General features: G+C 65.3%; 3 protein-coding genes across 13 annotated transcripts in view; 2 read left to right on the forward strand and 1 right to left on the reverse strand.

Annotated features, from left to right (window-relative positions):
* The first annotated feature begins 1231 nt into the window (after positions 1–1231).
* On the forward strand, positions 1232–7322 carry DPH7 (diphthamide biosynthesis 7). Of its 2 annotated transcripts, XM_036306888.1 has the most exons (9): positions 1232–1313; positions 1845–2007; positions 2373–2460; positions 3697–3791; positions 4172–4344; positions 5216–5285; positions 5368–5433; positions 5575–5747; positions 6854–7322. In XM_036306888.1, the coding sequence occupies exons 2-9, from the start codon at positions 1982–1984 to the stop codon at positions 7270–7272; spliced, it is 1110 nt and encodes a 369-aa protein (XP_036162781.1). In that variant the 5' UTR covers positions 1232–1313; positions 1845–1981; the 3' UTR covers positions 7273–7322. The 2 variants fall into 2 exon arrangements, with proteins under 2 accessions (XP_036162781.1, XP_036162782.1); XM_036306889.1 differs by lacking the exon at positions 2373–2460 and having other exon boundaries at positions 1233–1313.
* Positions 7323–9176: 1854 nt separating this feature from the next.
* MRPL41 (mitochondrial ribosomal protein L41) lies at positions 9177–9533 on the reverse strand. The gene has a single exon (XM_036306847.1). The coding sequence runs from the start codon at positions 9531–9533 to the stop codon at positions 9177–9179; it is 357 nt and encodes a 118-aa protein (XP_036162740.1).
* PNPLA7 (patatin like phospholipase domain containing 7) overlaps positions 9260–20723 on the forward strand; it is a 29569-nt gene continuing 18105 nt past the window's right edge. For 5 of the 10 annotated variants that reach the window (XR_004967237.1, XR_004967236.1, XM_036306879.1 and 2 more), the window contains exons 1-15: positions 9260–9814; positions 11135–11293; positions 11737–11768; positions 12847–12921; positions 13028–13115; positions 13443–13522; positions 13951–14042; positions 14119–14259; positions 14740–14899; positions 15288–15368; positions 16720–16848; positions 17173–17253; positions 17940–18066; positions 18726–18866; positions 20444–20529. Coding sequence is in view for 8 of the 10 variants with exons in the window: in XM_036306879.1 (XP_036162772.1) it covers positions 9532–9814; positions 11135–11293; positions 11737–11768; positions 12847–12921; positions 13028–13115; positions 13443–13522; positions 13951–14042; positions 14119–14259; positions 14740–14899; positions 15288–15368; positions 16720–16848; positions 17173–17253; positions 17940–18066; positions 18726–18866; positions 20444–20529 (1755 nt within the window). In the remaining 2 variants the exon portion in view is untranslated. The other 5 variants (XM_036306884.1, XM_036306883.1, XM_036306882.1 and 2 more) reach the window with 5 other exon arrangements.

A 20723-nucleotide genomic window follows, 5' to 3' on the forward strand; every position in this document is an offset into this window, starting at 1 on the left:
GCCCAGCGTCTGCTGACCACAGCACCCACTGGATCCTGACACTTGGCTGCTTTCTACAGTGTCTCGTGGCGCTTTGGGCATAGCCTTGCCCTGGGGATCGCTGTCGGCCATGGGGCTGGAGCCACAGGAGGCAGACAGCCCATAGCTGATGTCCATGTGTCCAGTCTGTGCTGGAGCTGGGAACATGGCCTTGGCCTAGAGTTGGTCTCTGCAGTAGTCCCTTCCCTGTGCTCATGTCTCCACCATGGCACCTGGAGCACTAGCTAGACTAGACGTTCCACTAGCTTCCCTTGTCCACTGCCTGATACCCAGCCCCGACCTCTTGATCTTTGTAGCCACGCAGCTGAGAGCATCTATGAAGCCCATTCAGAGGGTTCGTTCACTTGTTTCTAACCTGTTGGGAGTGTGGCGGGCGGGCTGTTGACCTCGTTTGTCCCAGATAGAAAAACATCTCTTTTCGGGGACACTACAGCCCATAGCAGGGTCCACGACTTGTCTTTCCTCCTAACTCTTCAACGGTGTCAGCGTCCTCTAGCCTCCCGGGTTGACCATGGCTGTGCTGGCCACTCCCTTATATCCTAGATCTAAGTGGCGGGGGACCCCTGCCCTCCCTGGACGCTGGCTGTTCTCCGTGCACCTGCACCTGCTGCCAAGGGCCTGGGCTCCCCTTGAGGGCCCAGGATCCCTTGGCACCTCCAGCTGGGCCTGTGTCCTCCCCCACTGCCCTGGCGGGCAGGCCTGCGTCCCGGCTGCGCCCCCTTGCCTTACTGGGTGGGCAGGAGGGCAGCCGAGGCCCAGCTCCTTCCACCCTGGACTCCGCTGCATGAATGTCTAGGCTCTTTGCACGCTTCCACCCTCCTCCACTCCCCGCGTGGGCCCAGCTGTCCTGCCAAACCCCAGGCAGGGGGCGCGCCCTGGCACGTGGGGCCGGCTGAGGTCCGCCGGCCGGCAGGGGGCGCAGGAGCCTGGCCTTACGAGGGGCGGGAGCGGCGGCCGGAAGTCCCTCCCCGGCACACCGGAAGGAGGCGGGAGGGGAAGAAGTACCCCCTCCCACGCTAGGGTTCCGGCCCCAGACCCCAACCCCGCTGTCACCCCGGCCTCGGCCCGACCCGCGTCGCAAACTGGCCTCGCCATCCCACCACCGCAAGTGGGTCCTCGGCGCGCCCGACGGCCGGGAGCCGGGCGGCCCCGTGCAGCTGCTGCAGGCGGTGGACACGGAGTACTCGGCGGACGCGGTGGAGTGGTGCCCGTTGGAAGGCTCCAGGCACGTGCTGGCCTGCGGCACCTACCAGCTGCAGGAGCCGGAGGACGAGGTGCGCGGGCCCGGCCCTGGCGTCTGGCCGTGCTCCCGGCGTGTAGCCGCGCGCAGCGGGTCTGGGAGGGCGAGATGGGGCTCCTGGGGCCGGGCACCCCGCCCCCATGGCCAGACCTCTCTGCAGCCGGGGAGCTGAAGGGCGCCCCCTGTGGAGTCACAGGAAGCGGCGGGGCGACGTGGGCCTTGTGGCTGGGGTAGGCCCTGTGTGCAGCGCGGCTCCAGCTGATGGGTCAGGTCTCCAGTAAAGAGGAAGTGGGGTTGTGTAGGGACTGCACCCCATCTGTGGGAGCAGACATGGGGGCCCAGCCGGACCCTGGGGAGTGACAGCTGGCGCCGGACGCAGGCCTCCGCCAGGACTCCCCTGCGCGGCCCTGAGCTCAGCTGGCCCGTCGGCTGGTGTAGGAGGCTCTGCGCTGGGCCCGCACATCGCACACCCGTGGGAGGGACATGCTCCAGCTCAGAAAGTCGGGGCAGCTCGCAGGCAGGATCCGCTCCCCACCTCTTTCCCTCGCCCCTGCCCCACCGGCAGCCTGGGTCAGGGCCACCTGGACACATCTGCGTCCTTTGTAGAGCGAGCAGGACGTCCCTGAGCCGCAGGCCCGGCTGGGCCGTCTCTACCTGTACAGCTGCGATGACGGCTCTGTGGCTGAGATCCAAAGAACAGACATGGCTGCCATCCTGGACATGAAATGGTACGAACTCGCTAGCAGCCCCGTGGCCCGTATCTTGTCACTGGCAGGGAGCCCGATGCCTGGCAGCACCCCACAGACGGGCAGCCTCTGAGCTGTGGCTTGTCTCTTTGCTGTCCTGCCCACCTGCGGGCACTTGCGGGGTGATGCAGCCTTGGGGTTCATTTCCTTTGTCGGTCTCCGAGCCCCAGAGTCAGGATCGTTCTGAGAAGTGGTGCTGGTGTTATGATTCGTAAGCTGGGAATCTTGGTGGCACGGGGTTGTAGGCTCCAAAACAGTGTAGGGGCTTCCGTGTGAATGGCAAGTTCCTGGGGTGCACTGTGCTGTCCTGTGTCCCGTTCTGACTGGCACGTGAACTCCCCGCTCAGGTGCCATGTCCCGGTGGCCGGCCATGCCCTCTTGGCTGTGGCCGATGCTGATGGGCTCATAGGGCTGTACCAGCTGCTGGGATCCAAGGTTAGTGGCTGGGGACGGGCGTCCTCAGGCGGGAGGGAACGCGATGGAGACGGTCTGGGAGGGAGTGTCTTCGGGGGTTCGTCTCTGCCGGGAAGTCTGGCACGCAGCGGTCTAAGGCAGCGCACAGCCCACTTTAAAGTAGCGGGTTCTGCTTCTCACTCCGAGAGGAGGTCGCTACGTGTCACCCGCAGAAGGGCTGAAGCCACGGGCTGCTGGCTTACCTGTCGATGGGTCTGAAAGGTCCTCTGTAAGGAGAGCCTGGACCACCGTTCTTTTTTTTTAAAATATATTTTTATTGATTTCAGAGAGGAAGGGAGAGGGAGAAACATCGATGATGAGAATTACTGATCAGCTGTCTCCTGCATGCCCCCCACTGGGGATCGAGCCCACAACCATGACCTCCTGGTTTATAGGTCGGGGCTCAACCATTGAGCCGCACCGGCCGGGCAGCAGTGACTCTTATGTGGGACTGGCCCTTCTCAGCGACAGTTGGGAGAGCACAGGACCGCTGCGGGGACTTGCTGGGTGTTTGACAGCAGCCCTGACCGTTGCGAGTCCTGCGGGGAGGGGAGTGGACAGCCCCTAGGGCCATGCCTGCTCTGGAGCACACGGCCTGCGGCGAGAGGGCTGGAGCAGAGGCCCAGGGGCGCCGGGTTCGGGTTCGTGGCAGCGGAGGGCTCCAGTGGAAAGGCCTTGCTCCTGGCCTCGGGGAGCAGCAGCCTGTCCTGGGAACGAGGGAGGAAGACGGGACCCGGGGATCCAGGCAGGAGCCGTAAACCGGGAGCCACCTGAGGGGCAACTGCTGGGAGCCTGTGGGTGGGGTTAAGCGGTCCAGGTTGCGTAATAAAACCTCCGTAGATCTTAGGAGAGAGACAGCACTTAGTGGCCAGTCGTGGCTTTTGAAAAGGAACCCAGAGGAAAGTGTCGTTGTCTGTGTCTCTGAAGGTCCAGCAGCCTGCGGAGCTAAGGGCGGCCACCAGGGCCCTTCTAAGCCACGTAGGGGTGTGAGAGCTTGGGGGGTGGGAGGGGAGCACGGGCAGCAAGGGGCTGAGGAGAGAGGCCTGCCTCCCCAAGGTCGCGGCTGGGAATCCCTCCTGCAGGTGTGAGCTCTGGGGCCTCCCCGTGAGTGCAGACGTTCACCTGGGAGTGAAGGAGGGTGAGAGGGCGTGGCGGCCGCCGGAGCTGGAGGCTGACCCCCAGGGTCCTGGGCCGCCCTTGACTCGGTCTCTCCCCCAGGAGACCACCTACACCCTGCAGCCGTTTGCCAGCTTTGCCCTGGGCAAGCAGTGTCTGGCCTTGTCCCTGGATTGGTCCACTGGGAAGGCGGAAAGGTAAGGGCCACGTCTTCGCGCTCACGGCTCATTCCTGCTTTCACGCGGGAGCATTGGCACCACCTGTGCTGCCCCGCCTGCAGCTCTCCAGACCCGGGGGTGTCACGCCAGCCCCCCGAAAGGACGGAAATGCCAGCCTTCTAGATGAAGGGTGGGGTCTCCACCAGGAGAGGCTGACACTGACATGTCCAGAGGCTGAGTGGGAGCTCCGCTCTGCCAGGTGCCCAGGCACCTGCTTACAACGAGGCACGTGCCAGGCCATGCAGAGCCTCGCCCGGGACCGACTCGGGGCACAGCGTGTCGCTGCTTGGTAACCTGAAGCGGTGATGAGTTTGGGTCTGGGTGAAGTTCAGCGGGTTCTCCATTGCTCCCGTGTCTAGGGCCAGTCCCCAGCCCTTAAAAATCATCAGCAGTGACTCCAAGGGCCAGCTGCACCTCCTGAAGCTGGATGAGGCGGGGTCCGGGCTGCACGAGGTGGCCACCTGGCAGGCCCACAGCTTCGAGGCCTGGATTGCAGCTTTCAATTACTGGCAGACGGAAGTGGTGTATTCAGGTGGGTCTCCTGCGCTGGGCGGAGGTCACACGTCGGCCTCACGCCTCTCCGAACACCGAACGTGTGCGGGAAGGAGCGAGCACACGAGGTGGTCGGGCCCTGACCCTGGCCTCGCTGGGATCTGAGACCTTGTGTGCAGAATGCGCTTTTTGGGGCCAAAGCTCTGGCTGGTCCCCACCTCTCAGCACAGCGGCGTCCACTGCAGGATCTGTGGGGCCTGGGTGGTGCTGACCGGCGGTGGCAGCGGGAGCCCTGCCTCTGCGGTGCTGTCTGTGCCGAGTCGGCCGAGGCCCCGGCGTGGCCGGTGCTGTGAGTCCCGGGCTGGCTTGGTAGCTGGATTTCGCATTGCTGCTGCCTTTATGGGGGGTTACCTTCCTGAATGAAGGGGAAAGGGAGAGATGGGTCGACTTCCTGGGGTTGCGACTTGGGGACGAGAAGGAAACGGTGGCCTGTGCAGCCTCTGACCCAGGCAGGTTCTCTCCCCGGAGGTGGTGGCCTTGGTCTCTGGGGGGACAGGGGAGGAGCGGCTGATGTGCAGGATGCAAAGACCCCACCTATTCCTTCTCCGTTGTGGCTGGGAGGAGAGGCAGGCTGTTCTGTCAGACCCAGGAGCTGGGCACCCCCACCAGAGCCGTTCCTGCCAAGGTTCTGGCCACGGCTCCTTCGGCCCATCTTGCTTGGCTCCTCACCAGCCGTCCCTTCTTCCCCTGCAGGCGCCTGAGTCTGAAGGCAGTTGTGGCTCAGGGGTGCTCTTCAGTCTGGTGGCAACCAGAAACCCCAGGAAAAGTCGCCCCTCAGACTCGAGTTCCCTCCCTGAGACACGGCCACCTGCTGCCCCAGGGCCCTCATCAGTGGTGCTTCTCTCCCACAGGTGGGGACGACAGCCTGCTGAGAGGCTGGGACACCAGGGCACCTGGCGAGCCCACGTTCACCAGCAGGAGGTAAACCCAGGGCCGGCAGAGGCTGTGACAGCGCCGCGTCCGCCTGCCCTGCGCCTGCTGAGGTCTTGCTCTTTGGTTACAGACATCGCATGGGGGTGTGCAGCATCCAGAGTCACCCCCACCAGGAGGGCATCCTGGCCACGGGGAGGTGAGGCCGCGGCGGTTCCCAGGTCCTTCCTGCCATGGGGCCGGGGTGCGGGTGTGGGCGGGGGCTCGGTCCCGGGTCCTGGTGCGTGGGGCGGGCTCCCGGAAGACGTGCCCGCACTGGAGCCCTGTTGTTGGGTTTCAGCTATGACGAGCACGTTCTGCTGTGGGACACGCGGAACATGAAGCAGCCGTTCGCAGACGTGCCTATGCAGGGCGGGGTGTGGAGGCTCCGGTGGCACCCCCTGCACAGCCACCTGCTCCTGGCGGCCTGCATGCACGGTGGCTTCAGTGTCATCGACTGCCAGCAGGCCACGGGTGAGTGGGGCTCCCAGCTCCTGCCCGCAGCCACCAAGCCCCACACACCCCAGGGTCCCAGGCCCGGCTGTGGTCGCCCTGAGTCTCAGTTGCGAGCACTGGGCCCTTGTGCTGCAGCTCTTCCCTGACCAGCTTGGGTGTTCTGGAACCTTCTGCATTGCTAGGGACCTCTGTGGCAGGAGCCTTCGCACTTTCACGTTCCTCACCACCCTTGGCCCACCTTCTGCCTGTTCTTCCTGCCGGCGCACAGTGTGGTCTGCGTGGCCTGGGGCCCCAAACATGCTTCACTGACCCTCACTATGGGCAGAACCAGCACCGGTTCCGCCAGCTCTGCTGGGCCTTCCTGCAGCGTGTGCTATGGCAGGTCCTGGGAATCGCCAGGCATCGCCCTGGCCTGTGCGGCCCTGCTTCGTCCTTGCGCGTTCTGATCGCGAGTCAGGTTGCTGTGCCCCTGACCCCTGCGTGTGGGAGGCAGCAGCAGCCACCCTTCCGGGGCTGTGACCTTCCAGCTGGTGACGGCGCTCTGCGCTCACACCCTCACTGGCCCTGGCTTTCCCTAGCGGCTCCTGCCAGCCTCGGCCCTGCCCTGGACCCGGGACCCCCTCAGGGTTGGAGACCGCTCATTTCTTCTTCTGGTCGTGTTGCTCTCAGACCTTCCGCAGCTTTGTGCCTCTGGATGGAGGCCTGGCCTCTTCCCAGTCCCACCTCCAGCCTCAAAGTTGCCATAGCAACTCACCACCAGGAAACTGCTCATGTTCAGACTCTCCGAGCTGAGCATGCTGACGGGGTGACCCTCCCACCTGGTCACAGCCCCAGGCCCTTCCCCCGTCCCTTGTGTGTGGCTCCTCACGGGAGCCCTGTTCTCCCTCCGCCTCACGGGTGCTTGTTCCGCTCCTCCTGCCTCCCCCTCCCCCTCCACGGCAGCTCCTTTGTCCTCAGCTGCGCACGTGTCCTGCCAGCCCGGCCGAGTGCTCTCGGGTGCAGGGCGCATCACGCCTGGTGTCGGCTCGCCTCTGTCCACATCGCTTGACTGAGGGCGGGCAGGGCCAGCGGCGGGGTTGAGACCGGCTCTGCGTAACGTTGCGTTCCCTGTTCTGTCTGTCCAGAGAAGCAGCAGGACATGTGTACGATCTCTGTGTCCCACACGCTGCCCAGTTCCCTGCTGTATGGAGCCGACTGGTCCTGGCTCACCTTCTGCTGTCTGCCTGAGACTGAGCCATCATCCCACTCAGGGTCCTTGTCCGGCAGCGACCCAGGGGCTGGAACAGAAGACGAGGCTGGAGACCAATGGCCGGAACCTCCCTGTCCTGATAGTCTAACAGACGACGAGAGTGGAAACAAGGAAAGGACTTCTCCCCAGCCGTCCACAGAGGACGTGAGGAAGGGCAGCAGCCAGCTGCACAGCCCCAGGACCAAGATCTGTGTCTGTGACTCGGGCATGGAAGCAGACCATAACATCCACCTGCTGGCCACTTGCTCCTTCTATGACCATGTTCTTCACCTCTGGGGGTGGGAGAGCAGCTGAGCCGGGGGACAGGTCCGGGGAGGGGTCATAAAGACAGTGCTGTGAACGAGCTCTCAGACCCTCACTGGGCTTGCTGGTCTCCGACGTCTGGTGTAGGGCCGTATCTCGGGGAATCTGCAGTGTGGACAGCCAGGAGCTGTTGGCTCTTAGTGACCCTTACCTGCTGGGCCCTTCCAACGGTGACGCCGGCCGACTGGTGTGGCTCAGTGGGTACATCGGCCTGCAGACTGAAGGGTCCCAGGTTTGATTCTGGTCAAGGGCACAGGCCCGGGTTGTGGGCTCGATCCCCATGGGGGCGTGCAGGAGGCAGGTGATCCATGATTCTCTCTCATCATTGATGTTGCTATCTCTCCCTCCCTTCTTCTCTCTCTGAAATCAATTTAAAAAAACAAACACAAAATACGGTGATTCTGGCCGGAGGGCCTGGTGGGCAGTGGAGGGCCTCTCCCAGTTCTCGGGCTTGTCTTCTATGGTTCCGACTTTCAGTTCTTCCTCTTCATTTAAGCAACATTTATAGTAATTGGAGGAAGTTTTTTAAAGCTACTTTATATCACCAGAGGGATTGTACATGAAATTTTAAAATAGCGGTTCTCAACCTGTGGGTCGAGACCCCTTTGGGGGTCGAACGACCCTTCCATAGGGGTCGCCTAAATACATCCTGCATATCAGATATTTACATGACGATTCGTAACAGTAGCAACATTACAGTGATGAAGTAGCAACGAAAATGTTATGGTTGGGGGTCACCACAACATGAGGAACTGTCGCAGCGTTAGGGAGGTTGAGAACCAAAGATCACCTACCCACAGAGGAACTAGAAGCACACATTTGCCGGCTTTGCAGCACTAAGAGGGTGTGTGCGTGCAGTTGCCTGAGCTGTGGGGGGAGAGGGGGGCTGGGGCTGGCCACTTCCTCATGTGGCGTTGGGGACGGGAGCTTCCCGGGGTTGCACATGAGACACCAGACACACTGGGCTCCTGACCCCCGGCTTTCAGACCATTCATCGTAGGGGCCACTGTTGGACTCGCCAAACGGCCAGCGTTACCGAGGAGGCGGGTGTTGAGCAGCAACGTGGCTTCTGGTTTATTTTCTGATGATGCAACTCAGCACGCGGGCGGTCAGGTATTCGGCTCTTCTAGGCCAGTGGCCGGCAAACACATTAGTCAACAGAGCCAAATATCAACAGGACGATTGAAATTCCTTTTGAGAGCAAAATTTTTTAAGCTTAAACTATCTAGGCAGGGACATTGTTATTAACTTAATTAGATTACCCTAAGCTGGCCTTTGCTAAAAACGTCCTCAGTCTGATTGAGGTACGTTCGCTGAGGTCGACCCCTTCCACCTCTCCCGTCCAACCCGTCTTGCACGCCTGTTTCTATCTCCTTTCTGAAAACCCACCTCCGCGTGGGCCTCGGAGTTTCAATCGCACTGTGCCTGCGCCCACACGTTATTTTGTGGAAGAGCCACACTCACGGGGCCAAAGAGCCGCATGTGTCTCGCGAGCCGCGGTTTGCGGACCACTGTTCTGTTCCCCCGGTCTTTATGTCCACAAGCGCTTACCTCCTGCAGAGCTTAGGTTACTGAAGGTCAACCAAGCACTAAGGTCACAGGGCCCTGGGGTCGCCGCCGGGCACACAGGAAGCCAAGTGACCAGAGACCCGCGGTCCCCGCCTCACCCTCGGTTTGCCCAGGGGCGCGGCGCCTCCACGTGACATGCCCCCACCCCGCCGAGCCGCTCGGGACCCCGTGATCGGGCCACCAGGGGGTGAAGGGCGGAGACCGCCCGCGGGGCCGCTACCCCCACCCTCCGTTCCCAATGACCACAGGCCAAACGCGCGCCGAGAAAGCCACGGCCTTTAATGGGCGCCGGGGACGGAGGCGCCGGGGGTAGGGGGCGCGGCGGGCTAGCGCGGGAAGTTCTTGGGGTACAGCTGGAAGAGCTTGCCCTCCTGCGTGGGCTCGAAGCCGTACTTCTCCAGGCGCTCGGGGTCGAAGGTGCCGGCCCTGAAGTCCTCCTCGATGGCGGGCGCCACCGCCTCGCGGAAGAGCCGCTCGGCCGTCAGGGGCGTGTCGGTGCCCGCGGGCGCGCGGTAGTTGACGTAGGGCTTGAGCTTGAAGCCGGCCAGGTCGGGCACCACCAGCTCGGGCACCTGCTCCCGGACGAGCACGAACTTGCCGCCGCGGGCGAGGTGGCCGGTGCCCTTGGCGCCGCGGCTCTTGTAGAAGGTGCGCGGGCCCCGCTTGCTCGTCCACTTGCTCATGCGGTCGGCCCCGCGGACCACGCAGCGCGCCGCCGCGCCCAGGAGCCCCATGCCGCCGCCGCCGCCGCCGCCCTCGTGTGCCCCGGGCCCTCCGCGGCGCGCTTCCGGCGCTAGAAGCGGCTTCCGGCGCCCGCCCCCCGCGCCGCAGCAAGAGCCGCTCCGATTGGCTGCGCCGCGCCCAATGCGCAGCCGCGACCCTGCGAGGGGGCGGGACCGGAGGGCGCCCGGCCAATGCGCGGGGAGAGCCGGCGTCGGTGCGCGGCGGCGAGAGCGCGGGCTCGGTGAGTGGCCGCCGCGCGCCCCGAGCGGCGACCGGCGTCCGGCCCGCGGGGAGGGGCGGCCGCTGTTCCCCACCCGCGCCGGGCGCACTCGGCCGCTGGCCGCTGCGGGGAGCCGCAGCCGCTCCCCTCGGGCCGGACGCCGACCGTGCCCCCACCGGCGCCCCCAGCTCCTGCCCCGTAACCGTGTTGCTGCTCTAACACCAGCGCCCTAACCGCGTCGCCCCTCACACCCCAGGAACCATGAAGCCCCGACCGACGCCCCTCTTAACACCCATGTCCCTGTAACACCGACGCCCCCTACCCGTGGCCCCTGAACCCCGAAGCCACGGTAACACCGACACCCCCTAACCTGACGCCCTTGTCACACTGACGCCCCCTTACCCCGACCCCCGCAAACCCCCAACTGACGCCTCCCTAACCCTGGTGCCCTCGCAACCCCAATGGCCCCCCTGAATCTCACGCCTGTTAATACTCCTGTTCCCTAACCTCCACAGCCAGCTCAGACACCCCCTAATTTGCCATTCCCACTAATCCTGACACCCCTAACGCTGGACACCCCAACCCTGGTATCCCCCCAACCTCACCCGGGCTCTGCAGGCCCCCAACCCTGATGCCAGGGCCCTCGGCTCTGCACCGGCTCCCTCCCCTCTGGCCCCAGAGCAGTGGCAGCAGGTGCTGGCGGGTGTGGGGAGGCCTGGTCAGGGCAGTAGCCGGCCACAGGGGGCGTCCAGGTCTGCTGGCCCTGGGGGACTCCGACGGGTTTCCCGCGGGGTGGGGAGGGCACAGGACATTGGACCCCGGGAGCAAAGGCACCTGACCCCACGCCTGCCGGCTCCCTGACCTCTGGGTGGGATTTTGGAAGAGAGAGACCCTCCCTTGCTCCCACTTTCCCGCGGGGCCTGGGAGCTGCAGGGCGAAGACCCCAGACCTGGCCAGGGGAGCGAGGCTGGCCCCCTGGACCCAACACACCCCCTTGAGGGCTCAGCCACACGGGGCCGGCGGGGGGAGAGGTCCCCAAGCCCGGGCCTCTGGGGAGGGTGCCCTCCGGCCTCTGCCCAGCGCCAGCTTGGAACTGCCGCTGGCTGGGCAGGCATGGGGCCAGCTGCTGGCTGCCCTGCCGGCTGGGCAGGGCTGGGGGAGGGTGTGTGTGTGGGGGGCGCCTGGGCTGCAGTTCCAGGTGCCGGCGGCCTCGTGGGGGCTGTTCAGGGCAAGGGGCGCGGCGTGGTGCTTCGGAAAAGGCAGCCCCTCTTCGGGGAGACGTCTCTCCTTCCCCGTCTGGGCCTTCCTGTCAGTGAAAACAGGCTTGTTTGTTTACCTTAGCTTGTGTGTGTCTTGTTGGCCTCCCCGAGGGTATTTCCCGTGGATTGTTCGACGCGAGAGGGGGAGTCAGACAGGAACAGCGAAGAGAGAAACATCAGCTGGCTGCCTCCTGCAGGAGCCCCGACCTGGGCCCCGGCCGGGGAGGAGCCCGCGACCCAGGTACATGCCCTTGATCGGCTCGAACCCGGGACCCTTGGGTCTGCAGGCTGGCACTCTACCCACTGAGCCAAACTGGCTAGGGCTGAAAACATAATTTCAAAAAACCCTTTTAAATATGTTTTTAACGATTTTAGGGAGAGGAAGGGGGGGGAGAGAGAAACATGGGCCGGCTCTCTCCAGCACTCCCGCTGCTGGCGCTTGAGCGGGACCGAGCCTGCCACCGGCATGTGCCCACACCGGGATCGAGCTGGTGACCTTTGGTGCACAGGGCCGTGTGCCAGCCACCTGGGCCCTCGGGCCAGGGCTGAAAACCTAGCTTCACGCGGAAGGGAGCCCAGGGCAAGGCGGGAGGCTCGCTCTCCTACGCGGCTGAGTTGGTGGGACACTCGTCCTCGTGGGAACGTCTTTCTCGTTTTCACCTGGACTGTTCGCTTCCCTTTCAGCCATGGAGCAGGAGGAGCACGCCGGCCCGCAGGTAGGGAGCTCGCGTTTCCCGGTCGGGGCTTTGTGGACCGGGGGTGGGGGTGCGGGGTCCGCGCAGCCTCTGGCCAGCTCCCTGGGGCCTGCGGAGCGAGGCAGTGGCCCTGTGTCTCCCTCCCCTGGGTCGTTCCCGGTCTCAGCGTCACTGTGAGGCGTTGGGAGTTTGAGGTGCGGGACCTCGGGACTGCACGTGGGCTCTGGACAGTCCTGAGCTTGGCGTGAGGGGTGTGGCCGTGGGTCTGAGCACCCCGTCCCGGCCAGGAGGTGCAGAGGTCGAGTTTCCGGGACGCTTCCTGTGGCCCAGAGTCAGTGCTCTGCTCGGTGCTGTCCCGCGGGCCCGGCCGTGCCGTGGTTTTCTGGCTCCGGTGCCAGCTCTGGGGGGTCAGGCAGGAGCTGGTGCAGAGCTCGAAAGGATGGACGGCGCCATCCTGCTCCTCTGCCCAGGGAGCGGCCTGCGGACAGGGAGGGGCGGGGCCGAGCTGGCTTGTGTGCTGGTCCCCTTTTCCTCCTCACCTTCTCAGGGGGGCGGCATCCTCCGCCCCTGCCTCTGCCGCTCCCCAGGGCTCACCCGCCCCCCCCGCCCCCCAGATTTCTGCAGGCAGCTTAGCTCTTCCCCAGGGGCAGCGTGGGGGGGGCGGGCGGCAGGCTGGCAGCCTTCTCTGAGCTTCTCAAAGCCCAGGTGGCTCCTGGGGTTTCCCGGCACCACTGGCGCTTGGGCTCCTGAGTGCCCGGGGACCAGCAGCTCAAGGTCCTGGCAGTGACCAGAGGGTGCTGAGGGGTGGCCTCTGCACCCCCACGGCCAGCGGGCCCCCTCTGGACTCGCAGACTGAGAGCTTAGGATTCAGATGCGTTAATGGCGCGTGGAGCGTTTGCCATCAGCACAGCCGGGCTGCCGGCCCTGCCCTGCAGGCCCGAGGGCGGCTGTGGACACAGGTCTCGCTCCTGAGAGGGGCCCAGGCCCTCAGCGTCCGGAAGTCCGCTGCCTCCCTGGGTCCCCTCCCCGACCCTGAGCGCGGTCTCTGCCCTGGAACCCGGGCCTGCCCTGCCTTCCTGACCTCCGCGCTCTCCCCCAGGCTGGCGTCTGCCTGGGCACCGCCCTGCAGTCCTGGTGGCTGCTGGTGATGGAGCAGCGGCCGCAGTCTACCATGGTAACCAGCGCCCCGGCCCTCCTGCCCCTGGGCCCCCCGTGCTCTGCCTGTGGTCGGGTGGGACGGGCCTCAGCCTTGCTGACGGGCGCTCTCTGCCCTCTCCCAGCTAACGGGGATGGCGATCGGAGCCCTCCTGGCCCTGGCCCTTGTGGGCATCGCCGTCCTTCTTGTGCGCAGGAGGCTTAACCGGCAACGTGAGTCCATGGCTACCGACTCCGGCTCTGGGAGGGACGGGGAGGTCCGGTGACTTGCCCCGTGTTCCGAGCTCCTGGGAGCGGCCATCAGGCCCCTCCCCCGCCCCCGCGGCTTTGGGTTCTTTGGGTGGAGACCTCTGGCTGTGCAGGCAGCGCTGAGCCCTTGGGCCCCACAGGGTCTGCGTCTGTCCACACTTTCTCCAGTCCCGTCCAGGCCGCCTTCCGTCTCTGGGTCCCCTCGGTGGGTGTGTCAGCCTGGACGCTCGCTGCCCTTCCTCCCAGCACTGAGGGGGGAGGGGCTCAGGCGGCCACTCTGCTCCCTTGCAGGACAGGTGCAGCCCACCCCCCAGTACAGGTTCCGGAAGAGAGACAAAGTGATGTTCTACGGCCGGAAGATCATGAGGAAGGTAGCCTGGCAGGGCCCACACCCACCGCGCAGCTGAGACCCTGGGCCTGACACCTCCCGGGGAGGGAGAGCTGAGGGACAGCCAGGGGCCAGGACGGGCCCTTGTCGCCCGGGGCAGCCCCGTTGGCCTGACCCTGGGGAAGGGGAAGGGCTTTCCAGCCCCGGGCGATGGTGCAGAGCCGGGCTGGAGGGAGGCGGCAGGGCAGGCTCCAGAGGCTGTGGGAGGAGGTGGCCATGCCTCCTCTGGGGGAGGGGTCAGGCGCTCTGTGGGCAGCACTGGCCTGTGGGGGTCACTGTCCAGAGCACTGAGGTTGGTCCCACGTCCTGGCTGGCTGAGGGCAGGAGCTGCGGGCTGGGACTGACCCCCAAGCCGAGACCTGGGTCTGGCCTGTCTCGGGTTGTGACGTGGCCCCCCCGTTCACTCTGCAGGTGACCACGCTCCCCCACACGCTTGTGGGCAGCACGGCCGCCCCCCGGCAGCGGGTGAGGAAGAGGACCAAGGTGCTGTCCTTGGCCAAGAGGTACTGGGGCTCTCCCAGGGGCCCCTGCTGAGCTCCCGGCTGCGGGCTCTGCTCAGGGCGCGTCTCTGCTTTGTAGGATCCTGCGTTTCAAGAAGGAGTACCCGACCCTGCAGCCCAAGGAGCCACCGCCCTCCCTGCTAGAGGCCGACCTCACGGAGTTCGACGTGAAGAACTCGCACCTGCCCCTGGAGGTCCTGTACATGCTGAAGAACGTCCGGTGAGGAGCCGCGCGTGCGGGGCCTGTTCCATGGCCCCGAGGGTCAGCAGAGCCTCCCTCCTGCCGCCTCTGCCTGGCGGTCGGAGGCGCCTCCTTACCCGTCTTGCTGTTGTGTTTACGTGCGTGCCAGCGCTCTCACCTGCCGCAGGGCACTCTGAGCGAGTGTGGGAGTCGCAAGTCCGGGTCCCCCTGCCTCTCCCTGACCTTCCCTGCTCTTCTAGCCCCTTCCCTGGCCGGGAGGTGCCCCTCACCTGGCCTTGGCGGTGGGTGTGGCTCATGTTCAGAGTCCCGGAGCCACGGAGCTTGGAGCTGAAAACAGCTGGGGGCGTTTCTGTCCCGATGGGGACTCCAGGCTGCAGCCCTGGGGGAGCTGGGTCTCTGGGTCCGGCAGGGGAGGGCGGGAGGCTGGCCGGGCCCCATCAACCTCTTCCCAGGCCGTCCCCCCTTCCCAAAGGCGCCATGTGCCCTTCGGTCTCGCAGGGTCCTGGGCCACTTTGAGAAGCCGCTGTTCCTGGAACTCTGCAAGCACATGGTCTTCATGCAGCTGCTGGAAGGGGAGCACGTGTTCCGGCCGGGGGAGCCGGACACCAGCATCTACGTGGTGCAGGACGGGCGGCTGGAGGTCTGCATCCAGGACTCGGTGAGAGCCCGGGCGCGAGGGTGGGGCCTCGGGGTGTGCGAGGGCCGGGGAGGGCGCCTGCTGTGTGTTTCCTGGAGGTCTGCCCTCTTAACATTTTCTTAAGTTTTTCCCTTGAAAAGTTAGTGCAAACTCTTAAGGTTTAGGACTTTGAGGAAAAAGGCACACGTAGATCCTGTCCTTGGGTGTGGGCGGCCCTGTGGGTGGACGGCGGTCACCCGGGCAGCTTACCTGTTCTCACACTTCCCGTCGTCTGCTTTCGAGCGCATCGCTCTGGTCCCGCAAGTCTGCCCGGGTGTGGCCCCTGCCGCTCGGACGGGCCGTGGAGGCCGGCTTGCCCAGCTGGCCGAGCCCCCGCCAGTGGACCCCTCTGCTCTGCTCCCACACACAGGACGGCTCCGAGGTGGCGGTCAAAGAGGTGCTGGCCGGGGACAGTGTCCACAGTCTGCTCAGCATCCTGGACGTCATCACCGTGAGTGCCCCGCCCGCTCCCCGAGCCGGCAGCCAGGGCCTCCGCCCAGGACAGTGGGCCACAGACGGCGGGGCCCCGGTGGCCGTGCGTCTCCACAGAGCTGGTTGCTCACGGCCATGGGGTGACTCTTAAACAACTGTGTTGGGACTGGGTCACCCCCACACGTGGTCCAAGACCCAAAAGGCCCGCAGCGTCACGGGTGGAAACGTCCCCTGCGCCCCAGGGGGACTCATCTGGCACCTCCTGGTCACTGTCACCAGGTGGCCTTGTATGGGCGTCAATTCGTGTGCTTAAGTACGGTCTGTAGGACAGTCCTCCTGGGTCCCAGGGGCATCCCGCTCAACGGAGGCTGAGCCCCTCACACTCCTGCCCCAGCTGGTGAGCCGTCTGAGAGGTGTTTGCTGGGCTAGTTGGTGACGGCACAGCATCGCCTGTTACCTTGGGGTTTCTAAGCGTTTATCGTGGAACGTTCCAACATTCGGCAGCCGGGAGGCAGGCAGGCAGGGATGAGTGTGTGTGCCGGGCGCCAGCTGCGGCTCTGCCCCTCGCCTCCCCCGCCCTCGAAAGTTTCCTTCTGAGTCGAGTCCACGCCATAACCCAGACCTTCCCGCACGTTAGCCACGCTCGTCAGCGCGCACGCCTGTGTCACGCGACAGGTGCACCGATTTCAGCCTCTCCTCGGAAGTGGCACCTCCTTTGTTAACCCTGACCTGGACGTTTCCCCCTTGTGTTTTAGAGAGAGTGGGAGGGAGGGCGGGAGGGCGGTGGAGGGAGAGAGACACCGATGCTTGCCTCCCACCCATGCCCGACCAGGGCCAGGGCGGGGACCAGGCAGGTGCGATGCGTATGCGGGTCCACGGCTGGTGGAGAGCCAGCGAGAGAAACACCGGCTCCTAAAGCCCATGCGAATGCCCACAGCAGCTTCCTGCGTGACTGTCCTGCCCTGGGAGCAGGGGTTCGAGAACTGCCCCGTTCTGGGCAGTTAGCCGTCCTGAGAGCGTGACGCGTCCCGGTGTGTCGTCCCAGGGACAGGAGCCAGGCCTCATGTGCACAGAAGAGAGCTGGCCGGTTGCAGGGACAGTGGTGGGAGGAGAGGTGACGGGACTTAGCTGGGCAGAGCGGGCGGGCCACCAAAGGGGACCCTCTTCCGCGAACGTCAAGCCGGGCCATGCGGCAGGAGCCTCCTGAGCAGCGCCTCCTTGGCACATGGGCGAGGCTCCGTGGGGGCCGCTGGCTCCAGGCGCCTTGCGGGAGGCCCTCGGCTGGTGCCTGGTGCGCCTGTTGCAGCAGGGACTTGAAAGCCGGGTGCGAACCCCAGGCTGGGGGAGCCCCGACGTGCCTGTCGTTGCAGGGCCACACCGCGCCCTACAAGACCGTGTCTGCCCGCGCCGCCGCCCCGTCCACCGTGCTCAGGCTCCCCGCCGTGGCCTTCCAGGGCGTGTTTGAGAAGTACCCGGAGACCCTGGTCAGGGTGGTGCAGGTGGGTGCTCCCCGGGCGCGCGGGCTCCAGTCCGTGCAGGCAGGGGGAAGGAGGCTGGGGGCCTTGCGACGTGTGCTCCACAGTCAGAGCCAACGCCTGTGCCTCCGAGGGGCTCAGACCTGCGCGAGCCCCAGAGCTTCCTGAGTCTTAAGTTCCTGTTAGAAGCGGTTTTAGTGGATAGGAAACTCACAAAGATGACGCAGAGAGCTCACGCCCGGTGCTGACATCTTAGGCGACCATGGAGACTGTCAAAATGGGGGGTGGTTTCCGGCCCGCGAGGCCCCGGTGGGCTCGCGGCTCATGGCGTGCGGCCCTGTTGCCCAGATCATCATGGTGCGGCTGCAGCGGGTCACCTTCCTGGCTCTGCACAACTACCTGGGCCTGACCACGGAGCTCTTCAACCCCGTGAGTGGCGGGAGGGGGGTGCGGGGGGGCGGGGGTTAGGGGGTGGGGGGCAGCCGCGGGGCCAGGCTGGGAGGAGCGCTCCTCTCCAGGCCGGGCTGGTCTCTCCTGGCTGCACTACCATCTGCCGGTGGCCTGTATACCCTGCACTCCATGAGGAGTCCTGGGTCTGAGCCCGGCTCCTGTCACCTGGCGCATCCAAGGGATGGCCGTCATGGAGGCTGTCTCCTCCTTCCCCGGGCGCCCTTGACCCTCTTCCTGTCGGCCGGCCGGCGGTGAGCTGGTGGCTGGGAGGTGGGCTACGCCAGCTCCCACCCCGAGTCCTCGGGAAGTAGATGGGACCCGCATGAACCCCTCTGTCCCCAAGCCTGGGGGCCACCTAGCCCTGCGAGCCCGGGGCCCGGTCCGAGCCCAGCACCCCGCACGGGGCCTCTCCCGCCTCGCCCTCTCCAGTGCTGCGCGGTCTCAGGCCAAGCCCTCCTGCTCCCACGCTATTTTCATCTGATGAAGAGTTACGGTTTCTGGCCATTTTGATCCTTTTTTTTGCTGGGTCTCTGTCGCCTTGAGCGAGCCAGCTCTCCTTTTACGGAACTGGTTTCAAGTCCCCCCAACCGGCTGCCCCACTCCGAGGGTGCACGCTGACCGGGCGCCCAGACGCTCAGGGCAGCCCCTTCTTGCTCACGTCCCAGGAGAGCCAGGCCATCCCCCTGGTGTCTGTAGCCAGCGTGGCTGCTGGAAAGGCCAAGAGGCAGATGAGCTGTGGCCCCGAGGAGCGAACGGAGCGGCCCCTGCGGCCCCAGGAGCCCTGCGACCCAGGTACTAGCCCGGGACAGACTCCGCCTGGTCCTGGCCTCCTCCCCACACTGGCCCTCGGCCACCGCTGTCTCCCCGTCTCTGCTGGGGTCTGGCCCGGGGAGAAGGTGTTGAGCGGTAGGCTCTGCGCTCTGAGCCCCAACCATGGTCATCCGAGATCTCAGGAGGGGCTGAGGTTTGGGGAGAGAAACCAACCGTGGAGGCTCCTCGGCCAGGGGTCCCCTCCAGGCGACGCACTGGACTTGATAGGCACGTGGCTGACGGTGCGTGCGGTGCAGTGCAGCCTGTTGCTGGGGTCCCTCCTGCGGGCGGTGTGACCCACGCGCCCGAGGACGGTGGGGCGCTGCCGCTCGCAGGGCTGGCACCTGTGCCCGGGACCGTCGCCGAGGGATGGCTCTGAGGAAAGGGCACCGTGGCTTCCTCTGGGCAGGAATTGGCCCTCACGGGGCCCAGCCAGCAGCCAGAGGCCGGCCAGTTCAGGAAGCCCCTGGGTCGGGCAGAGCAGGGCCTGGGCCCAAGGCTGTCCCTGGCGCATCAGTCACCTGGGCAGGTGGGCACAGGTGGTGGGCTGGGCAGGTGCAGAGGACGTGGCCTGCGAGGCCCCGAGACGGCGGCGCGTGCTGCTGTGGGGACGGAGGCCCGCCTCACCACGCCCTCCGCAGACCACGGGGGCGGCCGGGCAGCCGCCGGCGGGCCGCTGCTGAAGAGGAGCCTCTCCTTCCCGCTGCCCTCCGTCCACGAGGAGATCGCGGACGACCTCGGCCAGGCCCAGGCGGGCGACCAGGCCGCTGCGGCCCCCCCAGGTGAGGACAGGCCACACGCACACGGGCTCCCTCCGGCACCCCTGGCCTTGAAGGTTACACACTGCGGTCGTGGCACCTACATCTACACGCAGCCCAGGCGGGCGGCCTGGGGTGGGCGCATGCCTACCACGGGGCCTGGGGTCGGTTTGTTTGTAGAATAGACGGTGTCCTAGTGCCTTGGCTTACTAGTTCTTTACATTATGCTTTTACGGATTTCAGAGAGGAAGGGAGAGAGAGAGAAACATCACCGATGAGAGAGAGTCATGGATATCATGGATCGGCTGCCTCCTGCACGCCCCACACTGGGGATCGGGCCTGTAACTGGGCATGTCCCCTGACTGGGAATCGAACCCGGACCTGGTTCATAGGTGGACACTCTAACCATTTAGCCACACCAGTTGGGGCAAAATATGATACGTACTTAACATTGTAGCACAGTGGTTCTCAACCTTCTGGCCCTTTAAATACAGCTCCTCATGTTGTGACCCAACCATACAATTATTTTCGTTGCTACTTCATCACTGTCATGTTGCTGCTGTTATGAATTGTCATGTAAATATGCCGCCAAAGGGGTCGCCGCGACCCACAGGTTGAGAACCGCTGCTGTAGTAGAATAATGTAAGTACTGGAATACATGGTATCCCAGGATGAGAAAAGTAGTTATAAGCTGTTGCTTTTTATTTTTATTACTTGTTTTTTGTTAATCCTCGCCCGAGGGTTTTCCAGTGATTTTTAGAGAGAGAGGGAGGGAGGAGGAGAGACAGAGAGACAAGCGTCGGTGAGAGACATGTTGGTTGGTGGCCAGGGGTCGAGCCCTGATGGAACAAGCCGGGACCCTTCCGTCCTCCGGCCGATGCACTCCCTGAGCCACCGGCTGGGGCGTAAACTGTTGCTTTAAACGTTTTGGAATCTTAGTCACATAAGCCAGTAGCTGTACAGACTTATTTCCTATGAGACACAACCTGGAAGACACTCATGGGAACTGGCCGTGCGGTTCCTGGTGAGAGTCCGTCTGTTGTTTTCCCTTCGGGTGCAGGCTGTTCCCGAGCCGTGGAGGGCGGTGCGGCCCCGCCCCCGGGGCTTTCCCGCGTGTCCCCACGCGCAGCCCTCGCTCTCCGCTCTCCGTCTGCTTCCTCTGAGCCCTCAGCCCCTCTGACGGCCTCGCCTCCGTGTGCCCTGAGCCTGGCTGCGTCCGGGGGCGGGCGCGGCTGGACCCGCTGCAGGGCGCCTGTCCCCACCTGAGGTGGAGGCTTTCAGTGCGGACAGGACTGTGGGCGCCACCTGGTCCGCAGCACCCCGCCTGCCTCTCCTCCCCTCGGGGCCTCTTCCGGGAGCCCACTGCCCTCCCCAAGCCTGACACGCGACGGGGACTCTGCGTCTGTGGGGGACGCCCGGCTCGTGCTGGTGGCCGGAGGCAGGCCCAGCGGCTGAACTGGGAGTGTCTGGGCCGAGATGGGCTAATGCCGCTCGCTGCCCGTGTGAAAGGCTTGCCAGCACCGGGGCCTCACTCGGGAACAGGCTCCCCACCGTCCGCAGGCCCTGGCTGCCAGCACGACCCTGAGTCTCCCTGTCTGCAGGCGCCCCCTCGGACCTGCGCATGGCCTGTGACCGCGCCAGGGTGCCCCTGCGGGCCGAGGAGCGCCCCGGGAGCGCGGCCAGCAAGGTAGCGGTGCCCTCCACGCTCTCCCTCCCCACACTGGCGACCCCCTTCCCTGCCCCCTCCCTCTGACCCCACCGTGACCCCCCTCCCTGCCCCCTCCCTCTGACCCCACCGCGACCCCCCTCCCTGCCCCCTCCCTCTGACCCCACCGCGACCCCCCTCCCTGCCCCCTCTGACCGCTGTCCGTGCCTCTCAAG

Source organism: Myotis myotis, unplaced genomic scaffold (assembly GCF_014108235.1).
Source record: "Myotis myotis isolate mMyoMyo1 unplaced genomic scaffold, mMyoMyo1.p scaffold_m19_p_44, whole genome shotgun sequence".
NCBI lineage: Eukaryota > Metazoa > Chordata > Mammalia > Chiroptera > Vespertilionidae > Myotis > Myotis myotis.

What these genes read in the sequence shown, in the direction of transcription:
- MRPL41 (XM_036306847.1), bottom strand. Translation starts at nt 9,533, where the DNA reads ATGAGCAAGTGGACGAGCAAGCGGGGCCCGCGCACCTTCTACAAGAGC.
- DPH7 (XM_036306888.1), top strand. Translation starts at nt 1,982, where the DNA reads ATGGCTGCCATCCTGGACATGAAATG. An exon ending in ACCAGCTGCTGGGATCCAAG is followed by an intron (nt 2,461 to 3,696) that starts GTTAGTGGCTGG and finishes TCTCTCCCCCAG; the next exon opens with GAGACCACCTACACCCTGCA. An exon ending in CGACTGCCAGCAGGCCACGG is followed by an intron (nt 5,748 to 6,853) that starts GTGAGTGGGGCT and finishes CTGTCTGTCCAG; the next exon opens with AGAAGCAGCAGGACATGTGT.